Source organism: Ursus arctos, unplaced genomic scaffold, assembly GCF_023065955.2.
Source record: "Ursus arctos isolate Adak ecotype North America unplaced genomic scaffold, UrsArc2.0 scaffold_36, whole genome shotgun sequence".
Classification (NCBI taxonomy): Eukaryota; Metazoa; Chordata; class Mammalia; order Carnivora; family Ursidae; genus Ursus; species Ursus arctos.
In genome coordinates this window covers 17,178,886-17,206,806 of record NW_026623050.1, presented here as the reverse complement: position 1 = coordinate 17,206,806, position 27,921 = coordinate 17,178,886, and the positions used below count along the sequence as shown (strand labels likewise).

The 27,921-nt window shown below is 40.5% G+C and overlaps 1 protein-coding gene across 2 annotated transcripts in view; it reads right to left on the bottom strand.

The window, feature by feature from the left end:
- TMOD3 (tropomodulin 3) overlaps positions 1–27,921 on the bottom strand; it is a 76,565-nt gene that overhangs the window by 36,548 nt on the left and 12,096 nt on the right. For both annotated transcript variants that reach the window (XM_026518484.4, XM_057306335.1), the window contains exons 2-3: positions 6,717–6,915; positions 149–305 (exon numbers count right to left, since the gene is read on the bottom strand). In XM_026518484.4, coding sequence (XP_026374269.1) covers positions 149–305; positions 6,717–6,842 — 283 coding nt within the window. In that variant the 5' untranslated portion in view covers positions 6,843–6,915. The remainder of the gene's footprint in view (positions 1–148; positions 306–6,716; positions 6,916–27,921) is intronic.

The window sequence follows — 27,921 nt, the reverse complement described above, 5'->3', positions numbered from 1 at the left end:
TTACCTCACAAGTTTTTAAGTCAACAGTGTCCCATCTTTAAGGCTACGAATGATGCATCTCGAAAAATATTATCTCTCCAGACCTACCCTACCTATAAAAAGAAAAATTAAGTGCTATCGAACCATGACTTCAGAGTTCTATGTTTACCTTTTTTTTCTCCAGTGTAGGGCACATAGTCTTCCCTGTCCTTATGCTCCAACGCCTCCTTCTCCAGGAACGAAAGGAGGTGCTCTCTATCAAACGGCCCTGTGGCAGACTTTGACGTCTGGTTCTTCTGCCGGAACCCTGCAGGCAGAAGGGCATTCTGCCAAAGAGAATGAATCAGCCATTATGACCACCAAGAATGCCAACACTATATGCTTCCACAGATTACCCATTTAAGAAAGGCTTATGGACCGGAATGGGATACAGACATTAAACACTTCATTAGCGGATTTTAGGGCAGCAATGTAAAAGTGTTCCACACAAAGTTTTTATCAGGTAGAATTCAATTACATCACTAAAATAAGCACACACACATTTTCTTCAGAAAGTATTCTACTAGAAGGAAACACCCTTTACTTTCTAAATGTCTTGGATGGTAATTTTAAAAGTTTTCTTTTTTGATTAATAAATGCTCAGCATACATGCATATACAGAAAATATTTCCATTACAAAAGAATGTTCAATGATATATACAACATATTCCATAATGATTTCTATTTCATGTTAAAGACTTTTTTTTTTTAAAGATTTTATTTATTCATTTGAGAGAGAGAGAGAGAGCGCACAAGCAGGGAGAGAGGCAGAGGGAAAGGAAGAAGCAGACTCCCTGCTGAGCTGGGAGCCCGACATGGAGCTCAATCCCAGGACCTGGAGATCATGACCTGAGCCAAAGGCAGACACTTAACCATCTGAGCCACCCAGGCGCCCCCTGTAAAGACTTTTTCATATAAAAACATGTATGCTGTACAGTAAGATATCAGAACGTCAGTGGTCACTTGTTTGTGTTTAAACACACTGTGAAGGGCTCAACTTCTTTGTGCATGCATGCATACACCAGTACGAGGCTGCATCTGCAGCAACCCCGGTCACTGCTACTCAGGCACCGAGGCACGCCAAGGTACTCGGAGCACGAGCTGTATCACTGGGCTTCCCTGTGGGTACAGTACGTGTGAGTGCATGGAGGGACTGAGAGTGGGGAAGGCGGGGAGGCAATGGATTAAAGTTGTCTCTTACAAGAGAATTTTCTGAATTTTTACTAAGTCCAGGAACAATAAGCAGTGATTAGACAACATGAGCTCTATCCTTTTGCTCGTCGAAAGGCAAAGTGGTGATAGTGCTTTGTCTCACTATTCCCAGATACTCTTTTGCTTTGGAAATGGAAGGCAGCCCAAGAAGTCACACAAAAAGGACAGCCTTCTTTTAAACACATCCCCAAGTTGGCAATTATGCTGAATCTCATGGATTTTATAATTTTCATTATAAAGGAAGCTCTTATATAAATAATAGGGAATGTACATTTTATAACGAGAAAATATAGCACTTCCACTGTGGTCATTTGCTGAGATCCATAATAATTTTCATAAAACTCACCTTTGTGTTCTCCTCCTGGAAAGGTAGGCATTACGCAGAAAGCTCACATATAAATATGAAACACAAAGGAGGTCTATTCCTAACCCTGCACTAAAAATGTTTTTGTAACACAAAATTGTGTTAGGGAACATAAATAAAGAAACAAGATTTCTACCTACCAACTTCGAAATAGCTCCCCAAGAAGAATGCACTCCCAACGAACCATCACGTCCTACCCGTTTTTACTTTCTAAAAAACTCATTCATCTGTTTACTTCCCTCTATCTCCACCATCATTACTTTGGTCCAAGCTATGATCAGGCTGGCATGGAATAGTTAGCTTTTCAACTGGTCTCCCTAGATCAATTGTCTGATACTCCAACTCCTACTCTATGATGTTGCTCTAGCCTCACCCATTCTAGCCACACTAGCCCTTCTTCCTCCCCTGTGCTTGTCACACACTTCCTTCTACCAGAAGCCTTCTCTAGAATGCTCTGTCCTCCATTTTTGCTACTCATTTTTAAAAAAGATTTTTTATTTATTCATTTGAGAGAAAGAGAGCAAGAACACCAGCAGGAGGGAGGGTCAGAGGGAGAGAGACAAGCAGACTCCCTGCTGAGCAGGGTGTCTGACGCAGGGCTCAGTGCCAGGACCACAAGCTGATGACCTGAGCCAAAGGCAGTCACTTAACTGACTGAGCCACCTAGGCGCCCCCTACCACTCATTTTTAAGACTGCAGCTCCATTCCCCCAAGGGAAGCTTTTCCTGACCTCGCATTATATGCTCTTATATTAATATGGCACAATTATTTGATTAATGCCTGCCTCCCCCCCCACTCCTGCCAGCCTGCATCATGAGGGTAAAGACCACATTTGTCTGCTTACTCTTGTATTCCTAACCTAGCATAGTACCAGAATCTATTGGTTGCTCCCCAATTATTTATTGAATAAAGATTTGAGAATAATTTTTTAAAAGATTTTATTGATTTATTTGAGAGAAAGAGAGAAAGCACAAGTGGGGAGAGGGACAGAGGGGAAGGCGAAGCAGACTCCCTGCCACATAGGGAGCCTGACGCGGGGCTCAATCCCCGGACCCAAGCCAAAGGCAGATGCTCAACTGACTGAGCAACCCATGTGCCCCCTGAGAATAGTTTTAAAGAAAAATGCTCAGGGCACCTGGGTGGCTCAGTCGGCTTCAGCTCAGGTCCTGATCCCAAGGTCCTGGGATCAAGTCCTGCATCAGGCTCCCTGCTAGTGGGGAGCCTGCTTCTCTGTGTGTGTGTGTGTTCTTTCATCACTCTCTCACCCTCTCTCTCACAAATAAATAAAATCTTAAAAAGAAAATGCTCATTAAGGCAAATTAATAAAAGTCACTTTCCGTTACCATCAATAATGCATACATTTGCTCTTTGATGGTGGTAGTGATGGAGTTGCATTATTCCCGTGCACGCTCAAGCCCATGTGAAACACGTAAGTTTTAAGTGGTATGTCAGTTGGACTCCTGGCTCCTTAAATACAGTTTCTGAACACCTGGCTTTGGAGGCTAAAAACCCATCAACCATGCCTTATTAGAAGTATACTTTAGTCAAGTTAATAGATCATAATTATTTAAGAAACAGGTAAAGATCATTAAAATGATTGCCACTAAAAAGTACATGTTTCTCCCTCATAGAATTTTGTTGCAAGGATATATTCCAAGCCTTGGAAATGAAAAAATAGCTTTTGCCTAGGCTGGCGGGCTGGCTATCTTCAGAGACAGGTGTTTTGAGAAAATGCAGTAAGCTGGTAAATAAATATACTGAATGCAGCATAAAGAAAGTAAAATAGCCCTCCAAAATATAACACAGAACCATATTCAACCTCTATCTGCTCTTCTCTTCTGAGACCTTATAAGTTACAAAGGGGTTTCTCTGCCTGAAGTAGCTGCTACTACCCTTGCTCTCTTTTCTTACCTCATCTTTCACTGGCACTCTTCCCCCAAATTTTACCCAACAAGTGGCATGCTGTCAATAAACATCACTGTTCTTCGAGTCTCAACTAACAGTATCTGAGGTTGGGGGAGCTGCAACTGGGGTTGGGGAACTGGCAAAATACAGCCAGAAGTTAGAACTCAAGCCTCCCCATACAAGAAGCAGGCCATGGTTTTGCAAACAAGAAAATGCAGGCCATCAGCTTTTACAAATGTAGCACAGTGCATTTGTTAATAGGGGCCTCACTGCAGTTCAACGGAAAGACCACTAGATTTTGCTGGGGAGCAATGAGGCAGTGAGGAATCCAGTCTCAGTTCTTTCCCTAATTGTAGTAATTGAGGCAAGTCACCTAACTTTTGTTTTCTATCTATAAAACAGAGGGCAAGTGCTAGCCCGATGATTCTCAATTGAGGTGCTCCCACAGGGGAGCGATGTCTGGCAATGTCTGGAAACATTTTTGGTTGTCAGAACTAAGGAGAGGAAGTTTTTGTTTTTGTTTTTTTTAAAGATTTTATTTATTTATTTGACAGAGAGAGACAGCCAGCGAGAGAGGGAACACAAGCAGGGGGAGTGGGAGAGGAAGAAGCAGGCTGCCAGCAGAGGAGCCTGATGTGGGGCTCGATCCCAGAGCACCGGGATCATGTCCTGAGCTAAAGGCAGACGCTTAATGACTGCACCACCGAGGTGCCCTGGAAGTATTTTTTTTTTAATAATAATTTTTTATTATGTTAGTCACCATACAGTACATACTTAGTTTTTGATGTAGTGTTCCATGATTCATTACTTGCGTATAACACCCAGTGCTCCATGCAATACGTGCCCTCCTTAATACCCATCACCGGCCTATCCCAATCCCCCAACCCCCTCCCCTCTGAAGCCCTCAGTTTGTTTCCCAGAGTCCACAGTCTCTCATGATTCATTCCCCCTTCTGTTTACCCCCCCTTCATTCTTCCCTTCCTTAAGGAGAGGAAGTATTAATCATGTTTTTTATTTTTTGTATTTCATGATGCTTTGCCATCTGTGGGCCCTGCTCATGTTAAGAAAGACTACCTCTCCTGGGGCTAGCTGATTCCTAGGGATAGCAAACAACTCTCCCTGCCCCCACCCAAAAGTGTGCTTTCCATATGAAAACCAACCAATCCAGAGCTTGAACCCCAACCACCTCCTTTATCTCTCTCTCCCACCAAGCCAATTTTCCACCCCCACCCCCCCCACCCTAAATCACCCAGAACCAGCTAACTAGACAACTGGAGACTACTCCTATGGCCCAAAGCCCACTGAAATTACTCAAATTACCCAAATCTAAACTCGCCCAAACTTGCCAACCCTGTCCCACCCATTCCTTCCCTCGGAAACCACAAGAAAGGTGCTGGGCCACATTTGTTCCTTGCTGCTTCTGCTTCCTGACCAACCCAGGTGCTTTCCCAGGCGGCCCCGCGTGCTTCCCGCTCTTGGGAACTATAAGTATTAAGTTCTTTCTCCATGTCTATAATCTTACCACAGCTAATTAAACAAAATCCCAGGTCCATTTTTAAATAGGGGGTGTGCTATTGGCATGCAGGGACCAGGATGCTACTAAATAACTTAAACGCACAGGATAAGCCCCATAACAAAGAATTATCCAGCCCCCAACGTCAGCAGTGTCGAGGTTAAGAAACTCTGGGCTAGATGAGCTCTTCTGCTTCTGCCAGTTCTACAACCACTCGATTCAAACAGGTCTAACAGGGGCGCCTGGGTAGCGCAGTCGTTAAAGGTCTGCCTTCGGCTCAGGGCGTGATCCCGGCGTTCCGGGATCGAGTCCCACGTCAGGCTCCTCCGCTGGGAGCCTGCTTCTTCCTCTCCCACTCCCCTGCTTGTGTTCCCTCTCTCGCTGGCTGTCTCTCTGTCACATAAATAAATAAAATCTTTAAAAAAAAAAAAACAAAAAACAAAAAACAAAAAAAAAAACAGGTCTAACAGGTAATCGCCTATAGAAGATATTGCAGGGACACGATCAAAACAGTACTGTTATCCTCAGTTATCCCCCAGACTCAGGAGTAATGCAAACTCTTCCCTGTGGTAACAATTACGGTCAAGGGTTTTGATCTATGGTATATACACATTATCGAAGTGAAGTAATGCTGAGAAAAGGAGTATAATTCTCAATAAAAATTCAAACACATTCCAGCAGGAAATGTGTTGTAGTAACAAGGACAATTTTATAAAACAAACTCTACCTCAATTCTTAAAAGGCACTAAAAATCAATGTCTCAACATAAACATGTAGTAAGAAGCAGCAGCCTAGCAAATAACCCTTACCTTCAGGTTAAGCAGCTGTAACCTTTGGGTTCTCCCCTCAATGACTCCCGCCCCCCCCCCCCATAACTACCAGGGAATAACAATTCAGGTGTCAAGGGGCTCTACCTTAGCCTTGCATAATTTGTAAGACAAATAACACCCACTGTGCAAATTAAAACACTGATACATATACTCAGGTCTGCTCCACATGGATTGCAGGACTGCTGAGCCTACTAAGATCTAGTCTACTAATGACTGGAAACGTATTCAATTTGGTCCGTATGTTTCAGAAAGGTACAGTTAGATTTAACATCGCAAAGAACCTTCTAGAGCCACTCTACACAGGGCCATTACAGTATAGAAGCTCTGAAGAGGCATAAAGTTGGCATACGTCAAAGAGCTAATCATGTGCTTCATCGCACCAAAAAACGTTCCTCCCTGCCCAGAGAGGAAAAGTTTTGTTTTTTTAAAAGAATTCATTTATTTGTGAGGGAGAGAGAGAAAGCAAGCGAGAGCACAAGAGCAGGGGGAGGGAGAAGCAGACTCCCCGCTGAGCAAGGAACTCAGATGGGAAGCTTGATCCCAGGACCCTGGGGTCACGACCTGAGCAGAAGGCAGACACTTCAACCGACTGAGCCACCTAGGCACCCGAGAAAAAATGTCTTACAGGTCAGACTTCAGAAATTTGAGAATAAGAATGCTGGTGAAAATAGTTCAGAACAGGCATGTCAGTGGAGCCGGGGGCGGAGGGGGGGGGGGCAGAAGTGCGGGAACCGAGAAGAGGCAAAAAGTGCATCTGGATAAAGAGAGAACAGTGGGGGCGGGGAGTGCCAGAGAAAAGTCAAGAGAAAGATAACTGCTCAAAGGAAGTTACTTAGTTTCAAAGGGTTTGAAAAGTTATTTCATCACCACCTACCTCAGGGTCAAGATCATCCAGAACAGTTTCCAGTTGCTTCAGTTCTGTTTCTGATAGATTCCCAAGGAGCTCATCTTCATCTAGGTCCTTGTACTTTTCTAAGTCCTTCCGGAATGGTAGCGCCATGATTTGCAGTAGAGGAAGTCACTTAATTCTGCTGTTTAGTTCAGTCAGGAGTGATTTCCACTTTTTCTTAAAGCTATAGAGAGAAAAAAACACACACATTTCAAATATTAAGTCATCTCCACCTACTTCAATCTATTATTAGGTTGAGTGAAATGTAATTTCCAGCCGTCATATATTCTTTGGCCATCTATCACACACTACCCTTGTCTGTGGATCATTCAATGTCCTTACCTTTTATTTTTTGTTGATGAAAAACAAAATCGACTGGGAAAAATAGGGGGAGGAGGGAATATAAAATTCAAATTTATAAAACAGCCCTATGGTAGAATTGAGAATTTCTGATAACTGAGTTTTAGGAGGAAAGAACTCATGTGTGCCAAAATAAAATCTTTTCCATCAGTGACTTTCAAATTATTGCTACCAGAGTACTTTGTTTAAGCACGTTATGTTTAAGACACATTTGTTTTACTGTAAGTTGTGTAGAACACTATTTTCTGACTCAATAAGGGGGGACGTTAATATACTCCCCCAGTGAGGAGTGGCCAGTTGCCACTGGGCCGGGGGGGGGGGTGGTTCTGAAAAGATACATCAAAAAAAATTTTTGGAAAGGTATTTTTAAAGGGAAAAATGCAGCATTTTGAAAATGTTTCCATAAAATACTCCAAACCATGCTGGGATATGTCACCCACTGACTGGCACGGGTGGTCACAAGGGTCTCATTATAGGAAAGGACCTTCGCCATTTCTTCACCGTGTGGATCTTTCCTAAATGAAGTAAAGCTCAACAAACAGCCTCTTTCCAGGTACAGCAGAACTGTCCCACGGGAAAAGATAGTTCGAATAAATCCCACAAAACATGCCAAGTAAAAATAAAGTATTTCTGTAAGTTCTAGCTGTAAATGTGAATCATTTGTTTCATAAAATGTTCCTATGTGAACAAGAAATAATCCTTAGACTTAGTGATTTGGCTCAATTTTTCTTGGCTGCAAAACACCCAGTACTTCAAAGTCTGGATATATTTCCTTTACTACTGCTTTCTCCCAAGTTTTTCCAACTTAATATTTAAACTAATATATTTTCGTCCTCAAACCAGCAACAGTTTATGGATCCTTTTACATGTTTTCCTGTCCTAAGAAGAAAGGAAGGATCACCACAGGGGTCTGTCAGCTCCTGACCTGACTAGCAGCCACCTGGGTCCAATAACAAGCCAATTAACAGAACTGTGCTGATGCAGATGTTCAACTGCAGGCATTTTGTGTAACTGCCTGAGACAGGTCTGGCTTCCACCTGTTCCACTTGGCATCTCTTCTGGTTTAGCAGTTACCCTGGACTTTTTCAGTGGTTTTTTTGGGTTTTTTTTTGTTTTTTTAACAAATTATTATCGTTGTCATTACTAAGTTTGGTAAATCTCCACTTGATACTTCCAACTTTAAGATACTAAGCTTACGAAGTTTCTTCAGAGTATATTTTCTCAATTAAAAATAATACACTCTGCAGAGAAGATTAAATAGAGAGTATAAGCACTTTCAAATATATTTACCATCAAATGCAATTTTAAAGAAAGTAGCAGGCAATTTTAGGCGGAAAAATAAAAATTGGAACATTTGGGAAAAAAAACAGTCAATTCATAAAAATACCACTGACATGGTATTTGAGACAGATAAGGGTGAGAAATTGATAAAAGTATATGAGCACATACCAAGAGTAATTATTAAGAGTATGCTGTTTTTTTAATGCTTAGACAGTCATTATAAAAAAGTTTTTAATGTGGTTTGATATAATTTATTTTTGAGGTTTACAGTATATAACAAAGCCAATCTCTTAGTCAATAAATTTTTTTTTTAAATACTAATTATTTTGAGCATCCCCTCCCTTTACTCTCAAAAGTGTTCCAGTATGGGCCATAAATTCAATAGTAAGGCACTATAATGGACAATATGATAGGAATGAGATATTAGAGGTGAAGGCAATGCTGTATCACCCACGTTTGGAACACGACGGTCCTTGGAATGGCTAAATAGCTTACTCCAACAGATTGCTCTTTATCTCAGAGTAAACTCTGTCACACAAAGCTTGTTTATAGAATGGCTTAAAAAATAAAATGAACACCCACGAATGCACTGTCCAGCTTCAGAAAGAGAACATTACAAGGACTCACACATTCCCCTTTCCAGCTGCATCTCCTTCCCCCAACGAAGTAGCTACTGGACTGCATTTTGAATTACCCATTCTCTTGCTTTCCTCTACAATTTTACAGTACATGTACCTGTCCTTGACAGGTTTAGGTTTGTTCTTTTTTTGCACGTTACACAAATGGACTCCTACAACATTTATCCTTTGGTGACTTGCTCAACGTTGTTTTGAGTTCGTGTTTAGAGCTGTACTTTTTTCATTTTCATTTTTGTAGAGTATTTCATTGTATAAATGAACACTTGACTGAACTTGCAGTCTTTCCCCTCTGTTTTTCCGCTATAAAACAATCTTGTTACCTATTTCCTGGTATACGTGTGCAAGAGTTTCTCCAAGTTATTGAAACCTAGGAATGGAATGGCTGGGGAAAGTGGTAATACTCAACTTTACTAGGTAATGTTAAACTATTTTCGAAGTGGTTGTATCAATTTACATTCCTAGAAGATTCCCTGCATGACAATTCATGTTGCTCATCCTTGCTAACAGGTTGGCTGTTGGCTAATTGTTGCTCTTAATGGTTCCTTATCTATGTTGCCATTATCCTTGCATATACCTCCATCTTAACCGCAGATTGTACCTAAGTATCTTCAAAACTTTAGGGTTTAACTGATATTTATCAACATACAATGGTAAGAGATGGTTTCCCAAAGAAGTAGATAAAATAATTTACTACTGAATGGTGGTAACGTAACTAAAGAAGGGAGTAACCATGCAAGTGTAAGAAAATGGGGGTCATCAAGCAAGATCTGGCCATGTTCATTAAGTGGGAGGGATGCACGGTGTCCTGACCAGCAGATGTGACTGGCTCGCTCCCAGTGCAATGACAGTACTGGTGTGGAGAAGCAGCAACAGGCAACCAAAGCCTGATGTCATTTGACATTTCCAGGACCCAATCCCTTCCCTTTGTTCTCCATGCTCATCAAGTAATCTCATTAAAACTTGGCTATTCACATAGCTTTCCTCACTGTAAATTACTAAACTGGTATTTTGGCTTACGTACCAATCTTTCATGAATGTGGTTAATATGGGCCACTTTTTAAGAGATCAGGCATCTACTGGTGGATTGAGATCAGGTCTCTCTGAAAGTAAAGCTGAGGACCACCATGCGAAATCCTAAGCATGGACTGGCTGGCCAGCAACTCCTAAAGATACGGATCTCATGTCAAACCAACAGTAACACTGTATTAGAAGTCATCATTCATCTGTCTTCCCTGCTAGACAACGTAAGCGACTAAGAGCAGACATTCCCTCCTATATCTCATTCCTTCTGGGTTGCCATCACCAGGGACAGTACCTGGTGGCAGGTAAATAAGCCAAATTTGATTGAATTAGATCATATATCATCTCCCTTTCCCTTTTTTCCCTTTTCCTCCCCCCAGACACCTACTGTCCCTCTTGTTCCCTAACTCTACTCTCCTTATCGCAATTAAAAAAGCACTGATAATTAGTCTTTGATACTTCTGTTAACCCTGCGCAGCCTCCCCATTACTCACCTTCTCTTCCCTCAGTGTCGACCCATTTGCTTTGATATTGAGAGTTCCCCACTGTCTAATCTTCCCCAGTTAAAACAAAACACATCTGATTGTCAGTCGTAAGAGCTCTGGAATTAAATATAAACCCTGATAGGGGCGCCTGGGTAGCGCAGTCGTTAGGCGTCTGCCTTCAGCTCAGGGCGTGATCCCGGCGTTCCGGGATCGAGTCCCACATCGGGCTCCTCCGCTGGGAGCCTGCTTCTTCCTCTCCCACTCCCCCTGCTTGTGTTCCCTCTCTCGCTGGCTGTCTATCTCTGTCAAATAAATAAATAAATAATCTTTTAAAAAATAAATAAATAAATAAGTAAATAAATATAAACCCTGATGAAAATTTGATTTTCTTTTGGGTAAAGAAATGAGTTTCCTCCTCGGGAGGCACGAGGCCTTATTCTTTAGATATACTAGGCTCAACACTGTGTGTCTTTTCCTCACTGGCTTCTCCTAGGAGCCCTAGGTACTTAACCAAGCTGACCTACCAGATCAGAAAGCTTTCTCTCAAGATCCCAGATGAATATTTGTTTTCCAATATATGTGCTGTTCATTCAACGAGTATTTTTAAGCATCCTCTGTACCAGGAATTGACTTGTTCCAGACAACAGGCATACACAGTATACAACAGAGACAAGTTCCTTGCTCTAATTCATTTTGAAGGTGGCATACAGACAAAAAATGACAAGCAAAGGAACAAGATAATATCAGATAGCAATAAATACTATAAGGAAAAACTCCAGGACAATTTGCTAAGGGGGAGATAAGGGTCAGGAAAGTTACTCTAAGTGGTTCAGAAAGACTGTTCTGAAAGGTGACTTTTGAGCCAGGTCCAAAAGGTCCCTAGCGGCTCTCTGAGGCTAGGACTCTGCTATCTAGGTGAGAAACAATGGTTGTAGGGTTGTAGCTGTGGAGATGGAGAAAAGTGGATAAATGTGTGACATATTTTGGAAGCAAAGCTAAAAGGACTCGCGCACAAATTGGTTGTAGGGGTAAGGACAAGAGATGCACTACGGGAGGACTCCTACGTTAACTTCAGTTAGTATTTAGCATTATTTTTTTGTTCCATGCCTATTTTTTCTGAGAGTTTAATACGGCCCTACAGCACCTCTATTTCTCAGTCTGGTTTCATTTATTTATTTTTAAAGATTTATTTATTTGAGAGAGAGAGAGAATACAAGCAGGGGGAGCAGCAGACAGAGGGAGAAGGAGAAGCAGGCTCCCTCTGAGCAAGGAGCCTGATGTGGGGCTTGATCCCAGGACCCTGAGATCATGACCTGAGCCGAAGGCAGACACCTAACTGACTTAGCCACCAGGTTCCCTCAGTCTGGTTTTTTAAAAAAACGTTTCTTGGTTAATATTTTCATAATGGTTTTGAGACCCACACTGTGAACTGTTCTAATATGACTACTGTTGAGCACAGTTTTGAACAATTTCTGGACAAATTTTTGAAGAATAATAACCAATGAACTAAACAAACCAACCAACTGCAAAATACTAAATAAAATAATGGCTGGCTATTTAATACATTTAATACATTTTTATGCTAAACTAAGGCACGTGTCTTTGCTAATATCATTTCTCGTATCATCCATTGCAAAGAGCTAGATCTAAAAAGTGAAACGAGCAAGTAATTTGTCATGATTCTTTTTTAATGTTACAACTACTCTAATTTATTTTCTTTCAAATATTTTCCATTAGGGGCACCTAGGTGGCTGGGGTCCTGGGATCAAACCCTACATCAGGCTCCCTGCTCAGCAGGGAGTCTGCTTCTCCCTCTCCCTCTGCCCCTCCCCTCCACTTGTGTTCTCTCTCTCAAATAAAATGTTTTTTAAAGATTTTATTTGTTTATTTGACAGAGAGACAGCCCGCGAGAGAGGGAACACAAGCAGGGGGAGTGGGAGAGGAAGAAGCAGGCTCCTAGCGTAGGAGCCTGACATGGGGCTCGATCCCAGAATGCCGGGATCACGCCCTGAGCCGAAGGCAGACGCTTAACGACTGAGCCACCCAGGTACCCCTCAAATAAATAAAATCTTTAAAAAACAAACAAACAAACAAACCAAAATAGTCATTCCAATATTTTCCATGCTTAGAGTCAAACTGTTAAAGAAGAGATGGTCATGAATTTGGCACCCAGCAATCATAGTGATTTTAAGATCTGCACAGCTACCCTTCCAACACCTAGTCTCTGACCTCTCTTCTAATGGTCCAGTCCTCCACCCTACCTCAATCCTACAATCCCACGGTTGTAACCTAATCCTTATCATTAGCAATAATTGTACCATTCCAGTACTCTCAAGAACTTTGATCCTCTCTGTCTCTGAACTCCTCTGGCAAAACCCCAACCCTGGTTAAAACTCTCTTCCTACTCCTCCCCTGCACAGGGTGTCAGATCAAGTGGGAGAAAAACACACATAGTGAAGAGCTGTATTTAACATTTATAAAGAATACTGCCTAGTAATCTTATGGCATGTCCCTAGTCCAGTCACTCTCCCACTCTCTAATAGGACTATTTTGCCTCTTTTTCTCCCTCAAATCTTTAATATTTCTTATTGCTCGCTCTCAAAGACCTAATCCTAATATTTCACTGAGACTGTAGAAACTATCATAAAAGCAGACATCTAAGCTCACACTGCTACACTTACCAGCCTACCTGTATCTATAACCCTATACCTTCCTTTTTGCCTTAAGATTTTATTTATTTATTTGTCAGACAGAGAGAGAGAAAGAGACAGAGCACGTGAGTGAGCACATAAGCAGGGAGAGCAGCAGGCAGAGGGAGAAGCAGGCTCCCCGCTGAGCAAGGAGCCCGATGTGGGGCTCTATCCCAGGACCCTGGAACCATGACCTGAGCGGAAGGCAGACACCTAACTGACTGAGCCACCCAGGAGCCCCTGTCTTTTTGCTTCCATAGATGAACTGTCCATACTCTTATCTAAAGCCAATATCACCTCTTGTGACCACATTCCATCCCTTTTCCTTTATACATGATTGCTCCAGTAATTGTGACCCTTCTTTACTGGATCATGCCCATGAGCATACAGACTGTAATATATCCCCCAAATTAAAAACAAACTTTCCTTTGACTTCATATCCCCCTCCAGATACTACCTTACTTCTTGGTTCCTCTTTATAGAAAATTCCTTGGGGTGCCTGGGGGCTCAGTAGGTTAAGTGTCTGCCTTCAGCGCAGGTCATGATCCCAGGGTCCTGATATCCAGCTCCGTGTTAGGCTCCCTGCTCAGAGGGGAGTCTGCTTCTCCCTGTCCCTCCCCTCATTCATGCTTTCTCTCTCTCCCTCTCGTTCTCAAATAAATAAATAAAATCTTAAAAAAAAAAAAATCCTTGAAAGAAAAATTCATTATCCCTAGACCTCTCCTCTTACTCTCTCAAACCTTCTCCAATCTAGCTTTTGTCCTCAGCACTCGCTCCACCCCCAAATGATCTGGTTAGCAATAATCTGCACAACAGCAAATCCAAGTGTCAGTTCTTACCCCTCATCTTATGGGATCTATCAGCATTTGACAACAGATCATTCCTTTCATCCTCAGTTGGCCCTGGGGACATTATTTCCTCTTGGTCGCCCTTTACCTCTTTGGCTATCCCATCTCACTCTCCTTTACTGGTTTCTTCTCATCTGTCCTATCTTTAAGTGTTGGAGTATCCCCAGGACTTAGTTCTTCAGACAGCTTCTTCCTATACTCACCACCCCCCCAGGTGATTCACACATTGACAGTTCTTGGATTTCTGTCTTCAATCTGGACCTCTCTCCTGAATGCCATACTTAGAAATACTCCTAATTTTCTTCCCTATACCTGCTCCCACTACATTTTTCACCTTTTAATAAGTGGTAACTCCATTCTTTTAGTTGGTTGGGCCAAAAATCTTGGTTTCACTTTGACTACTCTCACACTCTACATCTGATCCATCACGCAAATCCTGTTGGCTCTAATTTGAAACCACCATGTCACGCTACCTCCACTGCTTCCACTCTGGCTCAAGGCATCATCATTTCTGACACGCCTACTGCAACAGCCTCCTAACTGGGGACCATACTCCCACTCTAATGCCCACACAGTCTATAGTCAATCTTCTGCTAAGGTGCCAGGACTAGCTTGTTCTTTGTAACTGAAGTTTTTATTGAGATAATTATAGATTCACATGTAAGAAATAATACAGAGTACACTCTGTCCAGTTTCCCCCAGTGGTAACATTTTGCAAAACTATAATACACCACCATACTGACATTTATATAGTCTGCTGATCTTATTTTGATGTCCCCAGTTTTCTGGTACTCGTGTGTGTCTGTGGGGTGGGGGTGGGGTCCATACAATGTTATCACCTTGTAGGTTTGTATATCCACCACCAAAGTCAAGATACTGAATAGTTTCCACACAAGAAGTCCTCATGTTGCCCTTTTATAACCACACCTGCCTCCTTCTCTAACCCCTGGCCAAATACTGATCTGCCTCTATTTCTAAAATTTTGTTTCCAAAGTGTTATATACATAGATTCATGTAATATGCAACTTTAGGAACTGACATCATTAAACATAAATCTCTAGACTTTCATCCAAGTTGCTGTGTCAATAGTTCATTCCTTTTTATTGTATTCCATGGTATGTATGTACTACAGTTTAACCATTTACATGTTGAAAATGATTGGGAATGATTCCAGTCCTTGCCTATTACAAATAAATTGTCAGTGAACATTCCTGTACAGGTTTGTGATAACTAGTCAGATTGCATTAATTCCACTGCTCACAACCTCCTAAAGGCATCTCATCTCAATGAGAATAAAAGTCAAACGGTCCACAAGGCCCTACAGGATCTCCCTGCAAGCCCCAGCTCATTTCCAAGCATTCTATCCCCTTGCTCACAGCACTTGATATTCTCGCTCTTCCTCCAACAAACTGGGCACATGCTTGCCTTAGGGCCTTTGCACTTCATGTTCCTTCTGCCTAGCACGCTCTTCCCTTACACAGCTGAACCTGCTCCCTCACTTCCTTAACGTCTCGGCTTAAATGTCAACTGATTTGAGACGTCTTCTCTGTTTATTATATATAAAAGATGAACCCCACAGGCACCACCCCAGTGCTGCACAAGGCAACCTCTTCTTACCCCGTATTTCCCTCTATATTACCTGACATTACATATTTATTGATTCATTGTATTCTGTCACTAAAATCTAAATTATATTCAAGCAAAGACTGTTTTGTTCACTCCTGCATCTTCAAAAGAGAACAGACTGTGGCACATCCTAAGGAATAAAAAATAGCCAATATAACTAATTTCAATGCTAACAGTAAATTTATGAAAGTCATATAAGTTAACCTGGAGTCGGGGTGCCTGGGTGGCTCAGTCAGGTTACTGGGATTGAGCCCCATGTCAGGCTCCCTGCTCAGGGGGGAGCCTGCTTCTCCCTCTCCCTCTGCTGCTCTGCCTGCTTGTGCTCTCTCGTCCATGTTCTCTCTCTCTCAAAGAAATAAATAAATAATATCTTAAAAAATAAAAAGATAACCTGGAGTCATTCAAGATTATTGAAACACTAAACCTCTTAACTTTATATGACAGTAACTTTGTTTTAGGATGGTTCTTCCTGGATCATATCTTTCTAAATTAGGAAGCTATTTAAGAAATAAAAAAATCAAGGGGCACCTGGGTGGCTCAATCAGTTTTGAGCGTCTGCCTTTGGCTCAGGTCATGATCCTGGAGTGCCAGGATCGAGCCCCATGTCGGGCTTCCTGCTCAGTGGGGAGTCTGCTTCTCCCTCTCCCCCTCCCCTGACTTGTGCTTGCCTGCTCTCTCAAATAAAAAAAAAAAAAAAAAAAAAAAAAACCCTAAAAAAAAGGAAAGAAAAAAATCAAGAAATGCTTATTTCTTTTTTACACTAAGAATAGAAAACTTAACCCTTGATTAATATGGCTCACTCCATATTCTTAAGTTTTTCATGTAAAATTGCTAGGCCTAGGTTCTTTAAAATTTGCTAGGCCTAGGTTCTTCAAATTTTGCCTTTCAAAAAAAAATGCATTTAAGTAACCTTTACATCCAACATGGAGCTTGAATTCATGACCCCAAGATCAAGAGTCCCATAATTCCCCAACTGAGCCAGCCAGATGCCCCCAAAATTTGCCTTTTTAAAAATAAACATATCTATCTATATATCTACACACACACACACACACACACACACACACACACACACAACCAGCATGGCTAAACTAAAAAATGATGACATTAGCAACTGTTGACAAGGACGTGAAGTAACTGAAACTCTCATGAGTTGCTAGTGGAATGCAAATGGATTCAACCACTTTGGGGAACAATCTGGCAGTATCTACTAGAACTAAACATACTCGTACCATAATAACACAGCAATTTCATATGTCCAAGGGATATTAGTGTTTGTTAAATAAAATAAGATTTACAAAATGTTTAATACAGCTTTATCCGTAATATCCTCAAATGAGAAATGATGCAGACGTCCACTACAACCAGAACACACGAATGAATTGTGGTACAGTCATAAAAGAGAACACTCATAGTAATAAAGTTCTGGACGTGTAAAAACATGAGCGAACTTAACATGTATTATGTTGAAAGGAATATAGAAAACTAGACGTGAAATACATACTGCATGCTTTTACGTATATGAAGTTCAAGAATAGGCAAAAATAATCCTTGGGGATGGAAATCTGAATAGCTATTGGGGGTTACTGATTAGGTATGGACATTAGAGAATATTCTGAGGTGATGAAAATGGTTGTATCTTAAACTGGGTGAGAGTTACACAAGTATATACATATGCATAAAATATATTAAGCTCCCCACTGAAAATTTTCTTCAAGTTACACCTCAAAACAATTAAATATACACTTGCTTTGTGCAAGTAATACATGTATTTGATGTCGAGAATTAAAGTTCCCACACAAAGACTGATTTTTCTGTAGCCACGGTAACTAGTCATCAAAAAACCCAAAAACCAAAAGCAAGGATTTGCCTTTGCAAGGCAATCAATCACCGTCACTTCTCACTTCTGAAGGTCAGCCAATCAGGAAGAGAATCACTCCAGTAAACACTCCTCAGTGCCAACTAATCAACAGACTCACCCAAATAATCATGCTTCTCTGTATGATGTCATTTTGGCCTTGGAAAAGTTTGCCAGTCCCGGAATTCCACACTTTCCCAAAACCCTATATAAAAAATTGCTCTCCTTGCTCAGGCTGTCCCTAGCCAGCATAGCTTTCCCTTACCATAGTATTGTTTAGCTTTGTCTTCTTGTTTCAGATACTGACTACTGACTAATAGTCTGATTATCCTTTCATGCTAAAGAAACTTTTAGTCATTACCTAATGTTTATTTTAAATAAAAGTGTTTCAATGTTGATACATAGTAGATTATAGTTAGGATCAAAATATTCCCTCTAGATAAATACCCATCTAATCATTTGACCTGGATTACAGCTCACCATCTAATAATTTCCTAAGTATCTGCTTCATTTGCTTTCTTTAAAAAAAAAAAAAATTCAAATCAACATTTCTTTTTTTTGTTTGAACCTGGCTTCAGAATTAATCCAGGGGCGCCTGGGTGGCACAGTTGTTAAGCATCTGCCTTCGGCTCAGGGCGTGATCCCGGCGTTCTGGGATCGAGCCCCACATCAGGCTTCTCCACTAGGAGCCCGCTTCTTCCTCTCCCACTCCCCCTGCTTGTGTTCCCTCTCTCGCTGGCTGTCTCTCTCTCTGTCAAATAAATAAATAAATAAATAATCTTAAAAAAAAAAAAAAAAAAGAATTAATCCAGAAACAATTTTAAAGTAAGTTAACTCCGTCTGGAGATTTTAACGTTTAAAGCCTCTAAAATGCTCCCTTATTTAATGCTAGGCTTGAGTTTCATCTCTGCTGGTTTGAGGAACTTTCCCTTTGATGGAGAAGGCAGGAGTAAAAGAGGGTCATCTACTCATTCCTGGCATTATCAAAGCAGAGGCTGATATGAATATCTGTCAGGGACAGCGTGCAGCAGCTTCCTCAACTGCAAGGGAGTTTAAGAGTCCCAGAAGATCATTTCCTTTTCATGGGCTTATGGTTCTAGATAACACTAATTATAACCAAAACATGTACTTCGTGTCCACTGCATCCAAAGCACTATCCACAGTGTTTACCTTCTAAAAAGTAAAACCATTTTATTTTAGTTATACATAATATATATTAGTTTTATAGCAAATAAGACATTTTTTAAAGAGAAAAAAATTGGATGCTAACTCCATCCTTCTGTTCACTACATCTTTTATACAATGAAGCCTAAGAGACAGTGCATTAAATAATTTTGCGGAGTTGCTGTGTTTGACCCAGATGAGGGCATATCTGAGTGAGGTAGCTGCTTTGTGCACAGAAGTTTGAGAAAATGGTAGCTGATTATTCTGTGTAAAAATTCCATGGAAATGAACCAACCCACATACGAGATTAGCTAAGCAGCCCCATCTTTCCTGCCATGGCTACTGACACTGTATCGAATTTTTAAAAATGAGATCTACAGATCTCAAAAGCATAAAGAAAAAAATAAAATCTGAAGACTGAAGGGAACCCAGGAAAACTTGTTAGGGCCAGAAAAAAGAAGAGGTTGAATTAGAAGGTCACTTAGAGCATCCTCAAAGTAGAAAGCAGCCAGATAATTTCCGTGACTACTACAAGAAAATACTTCACAGGTTACTCATGCCACTTCAAAAACCACCTTTCAACAAAACTACGAAGAGGCTCTGTGGCTCCCATGTACCCCATGTTCCTTCTCTGGCTCAAAGCAGCCAAACCAGCTCCCAGTCCTGGCCCACTACCTCTCTTTTTATACTTCTTGGTGGTGGTGTGGCATCAGAGATACAAGGCGAGGTCAGAGAGGCACCCACTCTGTGCACACCACTGCTCAGTGCCAAAACAGCCACACCCTAGCACACCCAGTTTCTCAGAACCAAATGTTTTTCAGTCTTCTCCTTTTCCTCCTCCTTCTTCTTTTCGGTTTAACAGATTGGGTAGGCTAGGAAAGGCTGAAGATTTTTAAAAAATTGTTGCAGACTCAAAAATCTTAAAATAGCAATTACATCATATGACCAAGTCTCTCGGGGTAATAAGGTCACAGAGCTCTTTATCTCTGCTGGTTAACCTAAAAGAGTCTTCGATCAGTCATACTGTGGACAAAACCAAATACGAGATGAGGTAGCTTGGGGGAAGCTTAACAGTGCTCAGCCATCAATCAAAACGCTGAATCCATTCCAAGTATATAATGGAGAGACCAACGTGAGGGCCTTCTTTCTCAGAGCTCTCCCAAAAGAAGGTATCGCTATGACTCATTCTTCCTCTAGCAAGAATTTTCTTAATCCACCAAGTTAGTAAGCGTTGAACTATATACAAAATCTTAAAATAAACTAGGCTAGATCTAAAAGAAATCATGCTGAGAGCAAGCTGAATTTCATGCAGTGAACAAAAGGTGAATGGTAACATCTTTCCTCAGGTTCATCCCTTCTGAATTTCCTGGGCTTCAGACCAGATTCTTTTTTTTTTCTTCATTCTGAAAAGCTCTCTTTTTTCAACCTTACCAACTGCTGCATCTTCAAATCATATATATGTATACATTTATGAAGTGCCTATTACATTTAATGTACTGTCCTGGGGAAGAAGGGGCACTGAACTGGAGGCACAGGACATGGGGAGAGAAAGGGACCATGGGACAGGAGGCAAAGAATTTAAGAAAATTTATAGAACAGATTCTTGGTTTTTTTCTCCCTGCTTTATAAATGCTTCTCAAACTGGAATTTAAGACATCACAGGAATCAAAGATGGTACAAGTAGGAAACAGAGACTATAATAATCAATTGTAGATTTAATATTAAATGTACACACATAGTTAATAGTTTCAATTTTTTTTTTCTAAAGATTTTATTTATTTATTTGACAGAGATAGAGACAGCCAGCGAGAGAGGGAACACAAGCAGGGGAGTGGGAGAGGAAGAAGCAGGCTCATAGCGGAGGAGCCTGATGTGGGGCTCGATCCCAGAACGCCGGGATCACGCCCTGAGCCGAAGGCAGACGCTTAACCGCTGTGCCACCCAGGCACCCCCAATTTTCTTTTGATACACTGTTGCTCTCTCTCAATTTTCAAAAGTGGTGACCAGCAAAGTTGGGTACACAGCGAAAGTAAATCTGATTCTCCCTCAGACCTTCCTGGCCCTTGCCGCCAGAGTATAGCCTGAGTGGCACACTGAAAAGAACCCATCACTGGGATGTCTCTTCTCTTTCTCCACTCCCCCTTTTCATCCATGCGTATGCAGAACACTACCCTCTAGCAACGCTATAAACCAACAACTGTGGCACAACAAAGAGATCACGAAGCAAATTGCCGCTAAACTGAAAATGGGTTTATATAGAAAAATATACTTCTAAATGAGGAAACTATCCTGGGAGAAATCAACAAAATGTGCCTAGATGAAGATATACATGATGGTTTTTAGCAATATCTGCACACCTACTGATTTACAGTTAATAAGGCATCGAAATATTTTGTATGAAAGCTGCCCCTGCATTCTATACACTGTAAAAAGGTAAAATTTGGTAAAACATGGGAGAAAGTGCTCTAAGGGCTTACCACAACTAACTTAAACCACCAAAATAAACCCCCAAGATGTGGAAAATGTCAGAGAGAATACTTTTTATATGAAGATTTCCCAAATCAATGTTTTAAAAAAATACTAATGTACACACAGTATATAGTTACGATTGTTATTTGTGTTTGTTGTGTTATTTGTAATTGCGAAATAATGTACTATCTTGACCAAAATGGCAAGCATTATAGTAGACAAACGTCTAAAATAAAAAGTTCTTGACGTATCTCCCTACCCTGTGTCATGCTGCTAGTGTTTTAATCCTTCATGACCAGATTTTGTTTTGAACCAACAACTGATCTTCAAATAAAATTCATTCTTTCTAAATAAAATTCTACTTTCCCCTTCTTTTTGGGGAGGGTGGGTCTGGTTGGATTACAACGGGGATAAGATAGTATGAAGTTTTAAAAAATTTTAATGGGAAAGCCTTCAGTCTTAAAAATAAACGAAAAGAAAATCCTCAATTTTAGCTAGACTATGTACCTCAAGCCCTTTTTCTCTGCTAGAATAAGGACAATCCTATCTTTAGACTGTCTGATGAATACTTCCGAGTCTTTCCCGAAGATACAACAAACTGTGACAAACTTAAGTACCAGACAGAATTCAATTATTACTCAAGGAGGAAAAACAACAATGAAAAATCCAGAAGGAATATCCGGATTCTTAGAGAGAAAATGCCTAGCACTTAGCTCCTAGCACTGGACCGGGCTTAAGAGCTCTGTGACTATGAGCAAGTCACTTCACCTCTCAGTTTGCTTGGGTAGATGAGGAATAACTAAATTATGGCCTCATTTCTGACAGTGGACTCATCCACGTACACAGCAGACACTGCAAATCAAACAGCCTTTTCCCCAGGGAGCACAGACTCCGCCTCAGTCCTTAAGCAGCCACTACCAACAGATGAGAAGTGGCAAAAGGATGAAGCCTATTCACTTCAGCCCTGGGCTCAAGGGCCTCGGGTTTCTTCCAGCTCTAACAGTCTATCATCTTAAGGAAACACTATTTAACTCAACCTTGGAAAAATATAGTAACTTGCCCTCATCACTGCCAAGTTGAACAATGTATAAGTAGGAAGGAAATATATGAAAGCTGAATCATGCTAGATAAGCACAGAAACAATAAAGTAAAATATTTCAGGAAAGGGACTTGAAAAACCAGAACAGATAGATTAAACAACGAGAAAAGTAAATAATGAAGTCAAACATGGGCCAATGTTGTGTAATAGAGGAAAAGAAGTTAAAGTGGAATGACCATATTAATAAATGCTTTCCTGAAAAGTCACCAAATAAAGCGAATCTCTATCATTTCTTATTTTCCTGTAATAAAATAGAAATGGTTTATGAAAACATGTATTCCCAACACATCAGAAATTATAGGAATGAATGCAAAAAAAATTTTTAATCGCAAAATATAAATTTTATTAATACAGTAAAAATACTAAAGTAGCACATTCATTTCTGCCTTTTTTATTTCATTTTCTCTTTTTAAGTTTAAAAGTATCTAACTATTGTCTCTATTTTTATTAAATTTTAAAACCAAGACATTCAAGAGTAGGACAGTACTGGAAGATATTACCAAAGACTTAAGAGTAAGGAAAATAGGTTAGGAAAATAGATCTGGAATTTAGGAAAGAGACCTTGGGAAACAGGCTTCATAAAGGCTTCAGTTTCAGATGGTGATATTCTAAGGAATTTTAGAGACGTCACTCAACCCCATTATTCATCTGCATCCATTCCTCTAATGTGGTCCACTTCTCTCTTTTAGCACAAGAAGCTTTAAGGGTTGGGGCAACTGGGTGGGTCAGTCGGTTAAGCGTCTGCTTTCGGCTCAGGTCATGGTCCTGGGATCCAGCCCAGTGCGATGTGTATCGGGTTTCCTGCTCAGTGAGGGGTCGGCTTCTCCCTCTACCCCTCCCCCTGCTTGTGCTCTCTCAAATAAATAAAATCTATAAAAAAAAAAAAAATGAAAGAAAGAAAAGAGAAGAAAAGAAAGCAAGCTGTAAGGGTTAACAAATGACTCCTAAGATCCTTCCAGATCTAAGAGTCTATGATCACTCAACTTTTAAAAATAGGTGCCTTGGGAATCACTCTGGAAAGATTCACAAGAACCAAAGACAAACTGGAAAGCTAAGGACACAGGGAGAGTGTCTCTCTCTCTCTCTCTCTCTCTCTGTATATATATATAATCTCCATCCAGTGGTCTCTTTTGAGTTATGTTTCATATGCATTTATTTTATTTTTAAAGAACAAACCTATCATTTGTCGCATCGTGATGCTGTATATGGAAAAAACAGTAACAAACATTGTCTTTGACTTTTGAAATATGCATGGTACATCCAGGAATAGCAAAAATACTATGGTGGAAGAGCAAAACAATAAAAAAGCATTAGCCATCACAGTCCTAGTAAAAGAATTTCAGAATGTTAATTAAGAAAAAACCTAACAATCTATGAGACCAATAGTAACACCATTTAAAGAGTTTTGGGGAAAAGGAAAAAACATCCTAAAGAAACAGCAAGAGAAATAACCAACTTTTCTGAAGTTCTGCTCAGGCCTTCAAAGCCTTGTGTTTTTGGACCCCGCCCCTTCTCAGGAACAATTCCAATACCTAATGAAATTTCTGGAGCCTTATAAAGAGAGGAAGTGAAAACAATGCTTTACCAAACCCTCTCCCCCAGGGACAAGCAAACTCCTAGCTTGACTCCAAGCTCTTGCTTTCCTGCTCTGATGATCTTGCTTACAGTCACCTACCTGACCATGCCTCCTGTAACAGGGCTTTTACATTTCATTCCTTTGCTTAGAATTTTTGATTTGTTAGGTGTTTGTATTTTGACAGTTTTTCAGGTGATTTTGATAAAATTCCACCTTCCTACTTTCACTCAGAATTACCAGGAATCCTCTGCTCTAACCTGGCTGGCTTCCTCAGGGTCTCACAAATAAGTTCACTGCACCCCTTTGCCTCATTTCTTTCCCACAGTGGTGTGTACTTCTCTTCAACAATCCTCCCTACCCCATCCTCAAATTTCACTTCTCCGTTCTATCCAAATTCTGCACACCCTTCAAACACTAGCTCAAGTCCACCCTCTCCAAAACCCTTCCTAGCTCTTCCAACCCTACCTGGTCTCTTTTCTACTCTGACGGTCAACAACGCTCAGGGTGCATCCACACCATTTAGCCCAGTACTTGCCACTGACGCAGGTGTCTGGTGCCCTGACTGGTATGAATGCATGCTCCTCCAGACCATGCCTCACTCCTACATGGTGAAGACATTTCATACACCTTCAAAGAAATAGCACACTTGTGACTTTTAGAGATACTACCTGTTTTACTCTAATTTCAGGAGACTGGGGACATACCAAGCTTTGCTACAGCAATTAAATTAACTTTCAGACTAATATGGAAAAGCAGTTATAATGTTTGAAAAGGCACACACCTACAATATGCATAATGTGTCCTGATGTCTCAAAGGGAAGACGGAGACTAGAGAACCACTCCAAGAGATTGTAGACCCTGGAGTCAGGGTATAATTCTCCTCAAGTGGAGAATATGAAGACAGAATGAGTTCCGTCAGTTAACAGGCAAAAAGGAGCCATTCTTCAAGAAAATGGCACTACCCCCACCCCAACGTTGACCCTGAGTCCCAAGAGAACCTCATTCTGAACAAGTTACTGTAATATTCAGAATGAATCACTGAAGCAATAACCAACAGATGCGGGACCTGTGAGTAAGCACATGGCAGCCAGGAGCAACAACCACACATCCCATCTAAGTGATCTGGGGAACAAAAAGGGAAAAGGGCAAGCTGACTATCATCTTCTAGACCAAAGAGAGCACTGAAGAGTTTCTGATAGGAAAAGTTATTTGGTATTACCGAACCATACACTTAAAATGGATGAATTTTATGGTATGTAAATTATGCCTCACTAACATTGTTTAAAACAGATTTGGTAACTTGAGCTGGAGTATCTGCAGGTGGTGAAGCATTCGACAGTCCAGTAAGGAAAGGGTATCACAGGTTTTTATTGGGGTTTTAAGACAGAAGGCAAAAAACCTCTGGTACAAAAACTGAAATTTTTCATGATACTAAGACAGAAGAGTTCCCCATAAATAATGAAAACTACAAAAATATAACCTCTGAAAAATACATATACACATACTATAAAAATCAAACCACATAAAACTACTGAAATAATGAGGACCAGACGGCTAATGGGAATAGTTTCTGGGAACAGAGAAATGGAAGGAAGTGGGGAGGAAAAGAAAAACTAATATTTAGGACTGATGATAGTAAAAAAAAAAAAAAAAAAAAGCAGAACTGATGAAATAAGGGAAGTCTTAGAAATCATGGCTATTGGCCAGGAAGCTTGGCTGACTGCCCTCAGGGTCATAAGGTTTGCTGAGGCACGGGTTCTTTTAAAAGGGGCTGATGGACAGTTTTCTTGTAATAGCAAACAAGGGGAATCGAGAGAGCCACACAAAAGTAAAGGCAATTTAATGCAGGGAAGAAGAGGAGGTTGCTGCGATCACCCAAAACAAAAGTCCAGGATAATATTTCTCAAATTAACAATTATCATACAAACTGAAAAATAATATTTTTAAGTGCTAGAGTAAGACTGCCTTTATCTTACGTCTTAAAAACATACTTCTTTCATTTACCTGAGTTTCTCAAATTAACAAGGAAGCCATATGCCATATTCTGATATAATGGGGGGGGGAGAATCATCTTTTATCTGCATACCTATTAGATGCCAGGTACTTTACCATATACATCTCTTCATACTAATTCTGCAAAATATTACCATCCCCATTTCATAAATGAAGAAACTGAGGCTCAGACAATAAAGTGCCTGCCCAAGGATATATAACTTCTTTCTCAACAGTGGATGTGAGATTTGAACCTGACCCCAAAATCCATGCTTTTTGGTATATCCATGCTACACTATATCACATTGCCTCTATAAAATACTCACTTTCTACCATGGTTTTACTTTTATGTTACAGCACACCACACATTAACAGAAACAAATTACTGAAGTGACAGTAACTGGCAACAAGAAGCCACAGCTGGAGGCAAAAGAGAAGGACAAACTATAAAATAACTAAAACACAAAAGTGTGGAACAATTTAATGCAATTACCAACAGCCTATAAACGTCAACAACCTCAGAAGGCAAGTCAATAGCACAGAATAATACCCAACACACACAATGAATTCTAAATTCTGTGTCCTCCAAATCATCTTGGTTAAATTAAGTTTGAAGGATTCCATTTAAGATCAGTCATCAACAAATGGTGCTGGGAAAATTGGACAGCTACAAGCGAAAAAAATGACACTGGACTACTTTCTTTCACGTACACAAAATAAACTCAAAATGGATTAAAGACCTGAAACCATTAAAATCCTTGAAGAGAGCACAGGCAGTAATTTCTCTGACATCAGCTGCAGCAACACTTTTCTAGATATGTCTCCGGAGGCAAGGGAAACAAAAGCAAAAATAAACTATTGAGACATCAAAATAAAAAGTTTCTGCACAGCAAAGGAAACAATCAACAAAACTGAAAGGCAACCTACTGACTAGAAGAAGAAATTTGCAAAAGATATATCCAATAAAGAGTTAGTACCCAAAATATATAAGGAACTGATACAACTCAACACCCCAAATTAACAAACAATCCAATTAAAAAATGGGCAGAAGAACATGAACAGACATTTCTCCAAAGAAGACATACAGACGGCCAACAGACACATGAAAAGATGCTCAACATCACTCATCACCAGGGACATGCAAATTAAAACTACAATGAGATATCTCCTCACACCTGTCAGAATGGCTAAAATAAAAACAACACAAGAAACAACAAGTGTTGGTGAGGATGTGGAGAAAAAGGAACCATCCTGCACTGTTGGTGGGAATGCAGGCAGCCACAGTGGAAACACTATGGAGGTTCCTCAAAAAGTTAAAAACAGAACTACCCTACAACTCAGCAATTGAACTACTAGGTATTTAGCCAAAGGATACAGAAATATTGATATGGAAGCAGTCCAAGTGTCCAGCAACAGATGAATGGATAAAAAAGATGTGGGGCGCCTGGGTGGCACAGTGGTTGGGCGCCTGCCTTCCGCTCAGGGCGTGATCCCGGCGTTCTGGGATCGAGCCCCACATCAGGCTCCTCCGCTATGAGCCTGCTTCTTCCTCTCCCACTCCCCCTGCTTGTGTTCCCTCTCTCGCTGGCTGTCTCTATCTCTGTCAAATAAATAAATAAAATCTTTTATTAAAAAAAAAAAAAGACGTGGTATACAATGGAATATTATTCAGCCATATAAAAGAATGAAATCTTGCCATTTGCAACAATTAAATCTCCCAGATGGGGGCTGTATTCTGCCATGCTGGTGGGAACAGATGGTTTCCAGAGGGGTGGTGGGTAGGGGGTGGGGGGATGGTTGAAATGGATGATGGAAATTAAATAGTACACTTATCAGGATGAAAAAGAAGATCAGGAAAAACATAATACATTTTACAAAAAATTACATTTAAAGTAGATTTTAAAAAGATTTCAATCTTCCCACAAAGATTTCAATTTGTAACCTTGGACAAATTTTTGTCCCTCTGTTTTCTCATCTGTAAAACAAAAATAATAATAGTACCTATCTCATGGGGCTGATATATTAATTCATCAGATGAATTAATACAAATAAATCACTTAGAATAGTTCTTGACACACAGCAAG